We start from the raw sequence: 13,547 nt of genomic DNA on the forward strand, positions 1-13,547 counted from the left end.
AGCCTTCTTTTTCTCAAAGCTCTCCAAATGCTGCCAAATGCGGAAGCGAACTGTTCATGAAATCCCCAAGTTTGGAGGCAAGCGCCACCGACAGCACCCTTCCATTTGCCAAAACAATGGCGGACATATCTCTCGATTCCATGAGAGGGTTTGATGGCAACGATTCAGAACATGCAATTCCACTGATATTGCTTTTCCAGGCAATAGGCTCGGAAATACTTGCTTCCTCATTGGAAGGGGCAGACACAATTGCCTGTGGCTTTGAGTGCTACCCATGCGCTTCAATAGATCAAGCCCTTTCTCGCTTCAAAACTGTCGACAAAAGAGCAATAACTGTGAGGACAGAGTCTTTTGTGATCCATGAGATCGATCTGAGTGATGTGAAGATGATATCAGATGGAGAACAGCAGGCATCTCTCACAATGCCATCTGCAATTGAAAGTGGAACAACAATGATCTCATCCAAGGGCATCACACAACTCGAACAATTGAAGATAATTGTTCCTCCTCATATCTCCAACGAAGTCAAATTTGTGATTTCTTCTTCAACTAACAAAGGTGTGCTCTCGCTCACAAACTGCCAAATAGAGATAGAAGATGAATCAGAAGCGCCCAACAATTATGTTATAATCAAAATAAGTGGATCATCAATCCATCTGGTGTTTGTGACTGTGACAAACTGCAGAATGGCAATGCCATTATTTTCATTTGACATAGTTCCACCAATGAATGCACCTGAAACAGCAGAAGTCCAGATGAAGAATTGCTCGTTCAGCAATATCACTCATCAAGATAAAGACAGCTCAGCGTTATCATGTGCATCTCTGGGATGTGGATGTTCGATAGCCGGGTGTAATTTCAGTGAGATTTTTGCAGATCAGAGCATAAATGGAGGAGCAATGAGAGTGGTGCTTGAAGCAGATGGAGAATTGGAAATAACTGATTGCAACATGGAGGAATGTCAAGCAGAAAATAGAACAGAGGGGAAAGGCGGTTGGCTGTTCTTTGACTGCAAGCAGAATTATGGATTTGTCTTTGGAAACTTGTCTTTCAACGAATGCTGTGCATTTGTTGGAAACAACATTTATTTGAAGGGTAATGCTCTTTCTATCAACCTGGGAAAGCAACAGTTTGCATTGAATATGCCAACTGAAAGAGAAAGACGGAATGACTTTTGTGGATATGGCAATGATGAAGCCAAAGAAATTCCTCTCGCCTTGTTTGAAGCAGAATGGAACACTCCAGCATTTGTGAATGGTGTTGGAGGTGTGGATTATCCTTTATGCGGGTTTGACTGGTATCCGTGCAGCACAATAACATATGCTGGAAATAATCGGTTCATTGAAGAAAATGCGGCAATTCGCTTGCAAAGCTCATTTTCTTTCAGCAAGTCAGTGATATTCTCGGGCAAAGCATATGAGATAGATGCGGAGAGCAAAGGAGAAAAAGTCGAAGTCGAAGGAATAGAAGAAAACCTCAAGGTGAGCAGTTTTTTCGAAATCAGAACATCAGTTACATTTTCCAAATTAACATTTCTCCTCCCATCATTTTTCGCTCCTTGTCCATTGAATAGCCTTTTTCTGTGCAGCAAATCAACCCTTTCATTCAAGGATGTGGATATGGAGATGAAAGTTGCAGGACTGCAGTGCAAATACAGTCTTATTGTGGCAACTGACAGCACCATCGGAATTGACGGGTTTGGTTTATCGGAGATAGAATTCAGTGGAGTCAGTGCCTTTGAATTCTCCGGAAAAGAAGCAAATTTCACAATCAGTGCAATTACAATGAGCAATGTTAAAAGAACAGAAGCAGGAGGAATTGTTGAGATAAAACATGGTGCTCATCCAGTCTTTCAGAATTTATCATCAGCCAACAGCACATATTCCAACCATTGCACCATTTTGGTGGAAGAGGCTTGTGGGCTGACTCTTCTTGAATGCAACATGAGCGGACTGAAAAGAACGACTGATAGTGGATGCTCTGTGGTGGGTGTTGTGGGAAATGAAAATATCATTCAGATCAATGGATGCTTCTTTGATGACATTGTTTGTTCATCATCTGGCTCCCAAGGAGGGAGCTTGCACGTGAAAGTGTTGAGTGGTGGAGAATTGTTGTTCGACAACAACAGCGTATGCCGAAGCAAAGTTCCAGCAATTGATGGGGATGGAGGAGGATTGCACATCACTTTCGAAAGTGTGGAAGTTGCATATTCAATGAAGAATGTTGTGTTTGAAGGCAACGACGCGCTCTGGGGAAAAGACATCTTCCTCAACTGCACAAAGCCAAGCACAATTGTCGATCCGCTGCTGTGGGCAGGAACTGCTGAAAGAGGTGAAGAAGAGAGGAACAAGTGGGTGTTTGACTTCACAGATGCTCGCATCAATATGACACTCTTGCGCTTTCTGTTTCCAACAGATGACGATATCATTTATGTGGACGAATCATTGGGGAACGAAATGGGAAGTTGCGGCTCGGGAGTCAATCCATGCAAGGAGTTGGGCTTTGGATATGGAAAATTGGGCACATCAAAAACAATCCTTCATATACAGAACTCAGCATGGCTCTTGGGAGAAATAGATCGAAAAGAAGAAAAACTGACAATCCGCGGAGGTGATGATAAATCTGAAATGCATGTTGGAATACAAGGCCATATTCAGCTCTCGTCTGGCCCAGCATCCACTTCGCTCACTCTCCAGAACCTGCTGTTTTTTGTGCCATCGACACCAGGCAAACACTCAGAAGTGATTGTGGGAAGCGTTGGCCGTGTGAGCATTGTTTCATGCACTTTTGGAGATGCAGAAATAGAGTGCACAAATTCATATATGTGGGTTGTCCGAGGGGATGGAAGTGCGATCCAGTTTGATGATCTCAAAATAGAAAATACCCAATTTGGATCGAACTGTGGAATATGCAAAGCTGATCGAGGAACAGTGGTTGTCACTCAGGCAGTTGCGACAAATATTAACATTGATGGAGATGGATTGTTTTGTTGTGGCGTTGGTGCTGCATTGATTCTCAACAGATCGTCATTCACAAATTGTGGTGCTTCAAAGGGTGTTGCAATATATGCCACAAATGCATCTCGACTGGAGATATTCAATTCGACATTTGATAGATGCAAAACCTCGGAAAGTGAAGGTGGAGGGATAAACTGCAAGATCGGAGACAAATCCAGTCTTACTGTTCAAAATGTTTCGTTTGAAAACTGCTGGGTTGATGAGGAAAGAAGTCGCGGAGGAGCAATATTCTTGCATGCTTTTAACGATTCGTCAAACACATTTTCATTTGAGTCTTTGACATTTCGAGACAACAAAGCGCACAAGGGCAGGGACATTTTCGTTGAATGCAAAAGCCTCAACGAATCAATAACAAACGAACGATTCAACTTCAAAATGTTCGACTCAAACAACACAAAACTCGTGTTTGCCGAGGGGATAGACTTCACAGCCTTTGCCGAGAGAACAATGGACCTTGTTCTGTTTTTGGTTCCATTCACTTCAAACAGAATTGTCGTTTCACACCAAGGCGTGGATATTGCGGGCTGTGGTGACGAGACCGTTCCATGCCAGACTTTCAGGCATGGATATTGGCACATTGACAGCAGCTCCGAGGAAAAGAACATGCTGATCGATAAAAATGCATCTGTAAAAGATTCTTATGACATCTCAAAAATGAACATTTCGTCTTGTTCATCAGAGATAATGAGCTGCCTGAGGTTTGAACCAACACTCGAAACAACAAGCAGCAATCCCATATTTCATGCTTCAGGTGGCTTTTTGTTTCTTCATATCATATTTTCTGTGCCAACAACATTTGTTCCGGATCAAGCAAGTCTCATTTCTTCATCTTCAGATGCCACATCAATCTCGCACGTTTCTTTGCAAAGTTGTTCTTTTGAGCTGTATTCATTATCACACGATATGATTTTGCAGTTTTCTCTTCTTTCAACAACAGGAGGAGATGTGGAGTTGTGCAACTGTTCAGTTCAGAGTCTTCATTTTTCGGAGACTCCCTTTGCCATTGCCTCACCCATGAGTATTCGCTCTTGTTCGTTCAACGATATATCAGCTCCAGACAGTTGTGCCGGAGGGATTATGAAAATCAATCTTCATGCACATGAAAGATTGCACATGGAGGATGTTACCATGACGAACAGTGGATGCTCACAAAACAATGGAAACGGAGGGGCTTGCTTCATTGACTGCACAGAGGCTTATGCAACAGAACAATTTTTATTCAACAACACTGTGTTTTCGATGAATGTTGCAAAGATTGGAAAGAACATGTTCGTGCTTTCAGCAAGTTTGAACAGCTCCATAACCACACAGGCATTCTCCTTCAACTACTCTGGGTTGATCAACGATTCAAATGTGTTTGTTGGAAGCGATGCTATTTTCACTGACACCGATTTATTCAGATTTTTAATTCCATATGCAAATAACACCATTTTTGTTTCCTCCAGTGGTGCAGATGTGCTGCGATGCGGAAGCGAAGATGATCCATGCGAATCATTCTGGACTGGCGTGAATCACCTCAGTCACACGGATGATGGCAAACAAATCTTCATTGAAGGGGTTGCAAATGTGGATAATGAATACGATCTCTCAGGTTTTGCAGTGGCTTCTGCCTCAATTCTGAAAGAAGAAGATGGTCAAAGCGAAATTGTTTTTTCAAAAAGATGAATGGAACAAGTGGTGCATATGCGCTGAACAGAAATGAGATGTCCATATGCGCGATAATGTTGTCCATTGGAGAAAACTTTGAGAATTCTGTTGATTGTGTGATCCTCAGTGAAGGAGATGAGCTGTTGTTGAGAAGATGCGCCTTTCAAAGCAAAGCGGCAGATAACACAGAAGCAGACTGTTCGTTTGTGTTGATGAGGAGAGGAAAGCTCAGTGTCGATGATCTTGAGATGAAATCTTCATCGGTGCGGAAAAGTGTGTTCGTGATGCACGATGCATGTGTGTGTGAATTTCACGCTGTGAAGATTTCCCAGTGCACAATTGATCGTGGTTGTGTTTTTGAAAGCGTGTCTTCAACAAATGCGGCAAATGGGATTGGATTGATCAACATGACAGATTCGGCCCTTTCTTCAGTGACAAGAAACGACAATGGCGGCAGCGCTATTCATTCCACTGGCCAAAATGGCCTCATCGTTTTGATAAGCGGATCTCAGTTTGTTGACTGCAAGGCTGAAATGAGCATGAAGGGAGGTGCAGTGTCGTTCTGCCTGAATGATGGGGGTGAGTTGAGAATAAGTGACACAACAATGACAAGATGCAGCTGCTCAATGAGCGGGAGGGGAGGTGGCATCCACGTGTCGACAAAAGTGGAGGGAACTTTGAACATTCTGTTTCAGAAGATGTTCTTCACGGGAAACACAGCAGGCGTTGGGAATGACATCTTCATTCTGTGCCATAACATCACAAAACAGATCAACGAAACTCAGTTCAGGTTTTCCTTGAAAGAGGGTGTGTATTCGTCTATCAACGCCATCTATGGCTCAGACACAACAGATCACATGAGCGACACAAACTTGATGGACTTCATCACAATATATGAGTCTGATTTTATCATCGTGTCTTCTGATGATGGCAAAAACGGAAAAACGAGAGACAATGCGGATCGGCCAAGATACCATGCTTTTCAATTGGTTATGCCTGCTTCCACTTGTCAAGCGACATCACAAGCATGATGCTTGTTGATGGTGAATCTGTTATTGATGAAGAATGCATTTTGGACAGCATGACCCTCACGTCTCTCAAAAGAAATAATGCAGCCATTCGAGTTCAGACAGGCATATCCCAGGCAGGCGTGTCTCTCATCACAATTCAGAATCATGTGACTTTGTCTCGTCTGAGCTTTGTGTTTGAAAGAAATGCTCTTTCCTCGTATTCTTCTTTCATCTTTATGAGCTCCGACAGTTTGAGGATGGAATCGTGCTCTTTCACATCTCCAAGAACTGAACAATCCCAGCTTTCCATTCCTTGCACTTTATTCACAGTGCTTTCTGGAGATGTCTATTTCAGTGAGTGTGCTTTTTCTGGACTCCACTTGGCATCGTCTGCAATAAGCAGCTGCACAGGAAATGTCAAGGTCACATCTTGCTCTTTCAAGAGCATAGATTATTCTGCAAGTGTCATCATATGCGATGACGGAATGTTTGAGATATGCAACACCTCTTTCGACGAGTGCTTCGAGAAAGACCATGGGGCACCTTTGATTTCGTTCACAAATGCCAAAAATGTTTCTTTAAAAGAATGCAACATTGTGGGCAGTCATTCGTCTGCGATGAAAGGTGGATTTGTGTCATTCACATCATGTACCAACATTTGCATCAGCTCGTGCCTGTTTGAAAATACAGACCTTTCAAACAGAGAAGAAAACAACATAAATCCGCAATCATCCGAGCTTTGCTCCTGGAACAGCTCGCTGGCGAGCCTTGAAAGAAGCACCGCTTCCATCTCAGATACCTTGTTTTCCAACGCATCACACGGCGGACTATCTGCTTCTGGAGGAAGCGTCAGAATTGTGAAAGGAGAGTTTGTGGGCAATGATCCATCAATCGCCAGATTCCCTTCAATCAGAAGAAACATCCTCTGCGAACACAATGGAAAGCTTGAGATCGACAGCTTGAAGGGAGGAGATGGACTACTGCCAAACACATCACTGTGGATTTTGAATGAAGGATGCGAGCTCACGGGGATGCCAACTGAAAGGCTATCTGAATTCTTCATCCCATCACTGGATGCTGTGGAAGTGAAAGAAAATAATGATGCTGCTGAACTGACTTTCAAAGGAAGGCTCCTCATCCCATGCAATCTGAGTTTCCAGATTGTGTCAAAGATAGATGATGTCGGCTCAATAGAGACTTTTCCGTTTGCAGAAGACAACTTTGATTCTGAAAATGAAGCGAAAGGAAAGATTAGCATTTCTCTTATAAGTTCGGCTGCAAGAGAAGAAGAGGTTCTTGTCTGTATTTTGTTTGGAAAAAAAGATGCTCCATCATCAACTGACTCTTTTATTCTGAAGAACAAGAGCGAGTCTCAGACAAGCGGAGATGAAAGGATTTCTGAGGGAGAAAAAGAAGGGAAATCATCATGGGCATTGATTGTGATCATTATGGCTATTGTTCTATTGATTGTTCTTATTATTTCTGTTATTCTTGCAGTCAGATGGAGAAAGGCAAAGAATGAAGCAGAAGATCTGAGAGAGATTGTGAATGACAACATCAGAAAGGATCCGAAGGCTTTTGAGATGGTGACGATGGAGATGTCACCTGAGGCACAGTGGAAGAGAGCAGAGAGGGAGGCTGAGAAGAAGAACGATGAAAGGATAAAGAAGAGGGTATATGCGAAAAGCCTTCAGCATTCAGAGTCATCTGAGCATTTGCTGGCTGAGAGCGGATCAACTGAATACATTTTGGGAAAAGACTCAGACAAGATTCCAGAATGGATGCTGGAGAAGGTTGATAATGAGGAGGAGATAAGGAAGAGAACACCATCTCCTTCAATTTCATCCACTTCATCCACTTCATCCACAGACACTTCAGACACTGAATCCACTTTTGTTCGGAGGGAAGATCTGTGCCCAACCACCTCATCCATGTCCAATCTGGTGGACGCAATCGCATGTTCTTCTCCTCATGAGAAGCTGATTGTGGATTTGAGAGATTCGCTGTTCATGTTGCTTCATGGGAGGAATAAGACAAAAGAGATGGCAATTGGCTCATTGAAAGAAAGGGAGATGACAGCTGCTCAGATCCTGTTCTGGGTGGCCAATCTTGCACTCCACTCCTTTGATGAGATGGAAAACAAGCTTCAGACACTTTCCAATCTGAGCCCTCACATTGTGTTGTTCTCCGAGCACATGGTGATCTGCATTGTGATGCACTCAGACCTTTTATCAGATGACTCTGATTCATCATCGATCTCATCGACAGTTGTGACATCTGCCAGCGATGATGATGATGAAAGTGACTCCCTTCCCTCATCGGCATTTGAGGATGAAGATAGCTTCAAAAAAGAGTGTTTGAGGTGGAAGGCTCCAGAGCTGCTGATCAACAAGAACATGGGGGCAACAAAGAAGTCGGTGGTGTTCTCGATCGGGATGATGCTGTGGGAGTGCCTGACACTCCAGATCCCGTTCGGGGAGTACGAGGCTGTGATTGCTGGAGACAAGATTGCAAAAGGAGAGGCTTTGAGCATGTGCGGAAATACTCCAAGCACATTCTCTTTGATCGTCAGCGAATGCCTCTCCTTTCAGCCTTCCAACCGGCCTTCTCTCGTCTCCATTTCGAGAGAGTTCTTTCAGAAGTTCCCCGAGTCAGCCAAGCTCCCCACAATGACTGACGCACTCTTCACAAACCAGCAATCAGCCATCAGCAGAAACAGCTGCTGCAGCTATTAGTGTTTGCTTCTCTCATCCCATCACAACCATCGCTATCGTTCCCAGCCCTCGTATTCATCTCGTTATCTCCTTTTTTCATTTTTGCTTTTGGTGAATAATAACAAGAAAGATAGAAATGAGTGCTGCCCATGGCTTCTGAAGGCTTTCTTTTGTTTTGTTTTGTTTTGTTTCTGTTGCCTCCAAACAGGGCTTGGCATTTGCCAGCCAGAGTCTGATGTTTGCGTTTTTCTGTGTTGTTCCTGCACTTCGCTCGAAAGTGATTTTTCACAACCACTTTCGTTTTATTGCTTGTAAACCCACTTCAAAATGGAAAGGCACCGAGCCAAATGATTTCTGAAATCCTTTGATCTTCCTCTGTGAATTGCGTTCTTCTCTGAAATGAATGTTCCTCAAAAATGAATCCCAGCATCCTTGCATTGACTCAGCCAAGAAATCAAAATAAAAAAAATATGTGACATCGTTGGCACCTGCTCAAAAACCCAGAATGCACCTTTCTCAGCCTTGGCCAAATTTCTAGAGTCATGCCAAGATGACTTTTTTTTATTCGTTCAAAACATGAAATATGTCAATATAGAAATTGTTGAGATAAAAATAACGGCAAACGATGTGAAAGGAAATGGCATTCAAAGAAATGGGAGGTTTCAAATAAGTTCCATCAAAATGAAGAGAGAAGCACTCTGGAATTTATTTTTTTTTATTGAAAGCTCATTGCCTCCTTCTTTCAAACGATTCGAGACAAAAGGCAAGAAGCTGAGTCATCTTGCGCATTCTTGCAGCGATTGCACCCAGCATCTTGCATTCCCATTCCATCCCAAAATAACTGCATTCCCCAATGAAAAATTCCCACCTCCATCAACATGGCACAGATTCACAGAGTATCTCCTTCCACTTTGTCATCCTTTTTGCGTTTAGGCGTTGATCACCAGCTTGGCACTTTCAGCCGAAGCATAAATATCTCTTCCCTTTTGAAATAGAAGCGCGCTTTCGCTGCTGATGACACAAACAAAAATTAGGCACTCAAGCTTCAGCTTTCAATTAACTTGCGATGCTTCGGGGGAAAAATGAAATAAAAAAATGTAATTGTGAACCAATGGAACATTTGCTGGCCATTTCTTGAACGCTCCAACTTGATCGGAACATCGCTTCTCTGCTTCCATTCGCAATATCCCTTGTTTCCAATTTGAAGAATATGCTATCGCCACAACTCTGTGCCCTCCAATCAACACACGCACCTGCTAGTTGGATGCATGCCCTCCAATAAAAGAGCTGTTTTTCCTTTTCCTCTTATCCTTTTCCTTCCAGAATCTGTCTCAAAGCAGCAGCAACGATACAAATACCGAAGCACGCAAAATCATTTGTCGGCAAGCGCATCAGATGGTCAATGTCAATTTCAGTTCTTGTTCATCCAGCCATTTTCTTTGCTTTTCGCAGGCAAACATCCCTCACATTTTCGCTTTCCACAAAATGTGACATGGCAACTGCACATTTTGGAGGGGAAAAAATAAAATAAATAAAATGCGCCAATAAAAGCAAACTGAGCTGAAGCCTCTTCAGTTGGCCATTTCCCAAACGATTTTTCTGCCAATATGGCTCTCATGGAATTTCTCAGCAAAAAACTCTTAAAAAAGAAAAGAGCTGTTCTTTTCAACAAAAGCATCCTTTCCATTCATAAAAATTCCAAACCTCTTTTTTTTTCTTGCACCTACAACGCATTCAATATTTTTATGTTCAGATCCTCAAGCAGAAGCAAAGGTTAGATTCTTTTTCCATTTTTGGAAATAAAAAATAAGGCATCGAAAAGAAAAGGCATTTCATGCTCGATGTTAGACAATTCCAAAAGATTGCATGTCTTGAGATATGCTTTATTGCTTTATTGCGAGCAATGTCTTTCTGCGCTGGCACCAGGCATTCCCTCGTTTTTTGAGTCATCGAAAAGAATCTCCACAAAAATGAGAGAAATGAAATAAAAGAGCATTATCATCTGCAATGAAAATAGCTTTTGCTCAGTGGCTTCTTGCAATGGTCGCTCTTCACCGAACAACCACAGTCCGACTCACACAAATTGATAGGAAAACAAAAATCATCTTTCAAATGATACGCTCTCTGCACAAATTGCAATCTTTGTTCAATGCTTAAATTCTATCGAATCCAGCAACATTGCACGTTCATCCGTTTTTGTGCTGCCTAAGAGCAAATACACGCTTTTTGTTCTCTATTTTTGATTTTGAAGAAATTATTATTTGTTGATCATTTCGCTACAAAATCTTTCAAACAAAGTGTACATGTTTATTACAACAAAGCACATAGTCCTGTAAATCAATTTATAATAGGCTTGTTACGATTCGAAAAAAAATATTCAAACACTTTCAAAAATACGAAAAACTGGAAAAGAAATAAAACAAATGTTTGTATAAAACTTGCAAATTAATCTGTTCGCTATTTTTTCAAAAATAATTTATTTTCCAAAACTCAAATGCAACTTCAAAACAAAATCTTTTGGAATTTGAAAATGAAAAAACAAAAAAGTTCATCACTGAAAAAAAACCCAACAAGCAAACAGAAAATTACCTTTGAAAACACTCAAGATACAAAAGAAGTTCGAAAAGAAATAAAATTAAAAATTAAAAACAAAAAAAAACATAATATGAAAAGCAACATTAATTTTAGAAATCCTCCATTTCACATCAGAAAACATTTGAATATTGATTTCTCGTTTTTGGTAGACAGTTCTCCATCAACAACCTCATCTGCTTCAACGGGTTTGGATTCGTGGTTACTCAAGCCCAGCCGTACCAGCTCTGTGAATGCCTCATCCACATTCTCTCCTGTTTCTGCTGACGTCTCAAAATACCCACAAAATCCCTCTTTTTTGCACCAGTCTTCAACCTCAAATCGGTTAACAGCCCGATGCTCCCACTGATCGCTTCCATTTCCAATAAGGATAAGCGGGCAATCATTTGAATAGCTCGCCAAAATACCGTCTATCTTTTTTTTCATCTCTTTCAAGTTATTAAAAGAATCATACGACGACAGTCTGAAAACAAGTGCACAAACATCCGATCCTCGAAAATTAACTCTCGGAATCAAAGTCAGATGATTGAAAGGCACATCCTAAAAATACGCCTGAACATTTTTATCATCAGCAGAAACATTTTTTGATTTGCAATCAATACCGATTCCAGTTCTAGAATTGTATAGATGTCCATCAACGTATCTTTGAATCAGTGAAGTGAGGCCCACTCCATATTCACCAATGATGTCCACTTTCACCTTCAATTCCTCTTCTGTTTCATTCATCAAATAGAAATATTTTTATTACATTCAGATCTTTTTTATCATTATTTGAATCTTTTCACTTATTAACTTTGAAAGAATGTCAATACAATTGTTCTTTCAAAATAAAAATTAATTGTGAAAATATTCGGTAGAGGGTAACAATACACCACAATCCAAAACCCATATATTCAAGCAGATAATTACTTGTTATTCATTTTCCAAAAAGAATTATAATATGAAACCTCCGGGTTTGTGAGAAATAAAATTTTTAAATTTTGGGAAAATAACCTCTTTTTATGGGATAGATCATATTTGATCGTATTGGTGTCTCACATTCTGGATCGCAAATCAAATATTTTTCAAAAAACAAAACTTTTCCAAGATAATGAAGCAACGCGGAATTGGTTAATGAGATTTATGCCATTTGCAGCGAACAGAAGATGCCCTTAGTGCAGGAAAAATTACTCCAAAGAAGTTCTAGATAATTGCAGAAATTACAGGTGCTACAGATGTGGAAAATACTGCTCACTGTTAGGATTGACTCCTTTGAAAAATTCAAAAATACCAATAGAGAAAATAATGATGATATTTCTGTGTTTCTGGATCAACATAGAAATATATCAGTGTAGCTTATTGACTGATGTTTCAAGGCAAACTGTTGGTGGTTTTTATTCCATTGGAAGAGCATGCATGGCTGATTACGGTTCAACATCTTTCGAAAAGCTTGGTGGCCCGGGAATAATTATTGAAATAGATGAAGCAATTCAACGATAAAGAAAATTTCGAAAAGGAAGAAGAAAGAAACAGATATGGTTATTCGGAATTATAGAAAGAAAGCATGATGGAAAGAAAGGGAAATGTTTGATTGTGAGAGTGAAAAACAGAAAAAAAGAGACATTAATGCCAATTATCAAAAGTTACACGATTCCAGGATCAACTATTTACTCAGACGAGTAAAAGGCCTACAGCTCATTGTCATCTTTAGGTTATGATCATCACACTGTTTGTCACAAATACAATTTTGTGGATCCAGAAAGTGGCATTTGCACAAATTTGATTGAAAGCACTTGGTCAAGCTTTCGTAAATCTCTTCCTAGAAATGGAATTAAAGAAAAATACATTGATGACTTTGTGACTAGCTTTGTTGGAAAAAGATCAGAAACACTTGAATTTGAAGATTTCATTCAAAAATTATTTGCATATAAGCCCTTTAATGTTGAAAAAGAAATTGATGAAACCGAAAAAGATGAAACCGAAGAATCTGATGAAAGTGATGTGCCAGTTTTAAATGAAAATGATGAAGAAACTGAAGATGAATCTGATTCTTTAGGAGCGGGCGATGGAGCAGATGCATCAGAGTTTGAATTGTGACAAATTTACTTTTTTCATTCGCATTTTAACCCAAAGTAATATATTTTCTATGAAAATTCATTTTTGTTTTTCTTTAAATCACGGAGTTGGCAGTTACCGAAAATGTTATAAAACAACGAATATTAACATGTGGAACACAATTAAAATAAATTTGGGTTGTGGTGTATTGTTACCTTCTGCCAAATATTCTTTTTAAAAAGTCAAATTTTAATATTCATCTTTTGAAAATTCAATGATTTTTAACATGATTTTTATTTGAAAAAAATTAATTTTTCATTCGCTTGAATGTTTTCATTTTGCATCAAAGCCTACAGATAATAAATTGATTTGCTGTAATAATTGCATTTTTTTAATAAATATATTCATTTTGTTTGAAAGATTTTGTAGCGAAATGATCAACGAATGATATTTTCGCCAAAAACAAAAAAATGAGAACAAAAAGCGTGTATTTGCTCTTAGGCAGCACAAAAACGGATGAACGTGCAATGTTG

At 40.2% G+C, this 13,547-nt stretch overlaps 5 protein-coding genes across 5 annotated transcripts; 3 read left to right on the forward strand and 2 right to left on the reverse strand.

The window, feature by feature from the left end:
• Positions 1 to 2,822: 2,822 nt before the first annotated feature.
• Positions 2,823 to 4,682, forward strand: MONOS_6952p2 (uncharacterized protein; the record flags this gene model as incomplete). Its single annotated transcript, XM_067877234.1, has 1 exon — positions 2,823 to 4,682. One exon carries the CDS (start codon positions 2,823 to 2,825, stop codon positions 4,680 to 4,682), a length of 1,860 nt encoding a protein of 619 aa, XP_067730651.1.
• A 1,009-nt stretch (positions 4,683 to 5,691) lies between these two features.
• MONOS_6952p1 (uncharacterized protein) lies at positions 5,692 to 8,409 on the forward strand (the record flags this gene model as incomplete). Its single annotated transcript, XM_067877233.1, has 1 exon — positions 5,692 to 8,409. The coding sequence occupies one exon, from the start codon at positions 5,692 to 5,694 to the stop codon at positions 8,407 to 8,409; it is 2,718 nt and encodes a 905-aa protein (XP_067730652.1).
• A 1,390-nt stretch (positions 8,410 to 9,799) lies between these two features.
• Positions 9,800 to 10,122, reverse strand: MONOS_17338 (uncharacterized protein; the record flags this gene model as incomplete). The annotated part of the gene is made up of 3 exons (XM_067870250.1): positions 9,800 to 9,887; positions 9,945 to 10,027; positions 10,093 to 10,122. 3 exons carry the CDS (start codon positions 10,120 to 10,122, stop codon positions 9,800 to 9,802), a joined length of 201 nt encoding a protein of 66 aa, XP_067730653.1.
• Positions 10,123 to 10,725: 603 nt separating this feature from the next.
• MONOS_17339 (putative Ras family) lies at positions 10,726 to 11,706 on the reverse strand (the record flags this gene model as incomplete). Its single annotated transcript, XM_067870251.1, has 2 exons — positions 10,726 to 11,443; positions 11,531 to 11,706. 2 exons carry the CDS (start codon positions 11,704 to 11,706, stop codon positions 11,089 to 11,091), a joined length of 531 nt encoding a protein of 176 aa, XP_067730654.1. The 3' UTR covers positions 10,726 to 11,088.
• Positions 11,707 to 12,673: 967 nt separating this feature from the next.
• On the forward strand, positions 12,674 to 13,056 carry MONOS_6954 (uncharacterized protein; the record flags this gene model as incomplete). Its single annotated transcript, XM_067877235.1, has 2 exons — positions 12,674 to 12,687; positions 12,783 to 13,056. 2 exons carry the CDS (start codon positions 12,674 to 12,676, stop codon positions 13,054 to 13,056), a joined length of 288 nt encoding a protein of 95 aa, XP_067730655.1.
• Positions 13,057 to 13,547: the final 491 nt, after the last annotated feature.

This window comes from Monocercomonoides exilis (genome assembly GCF_001643675.1).
Source record: "Monocercomonoides exilis strain PA203 chromosome Unknown scaffold13-1861174, whole genome shotgun sequence".
Lineage (NCBI taxonomy): Eukaryota > Preaxostyla > Oxymonadida > Polymastigidae > Monocercomonoides > Monocercomonoides exilis.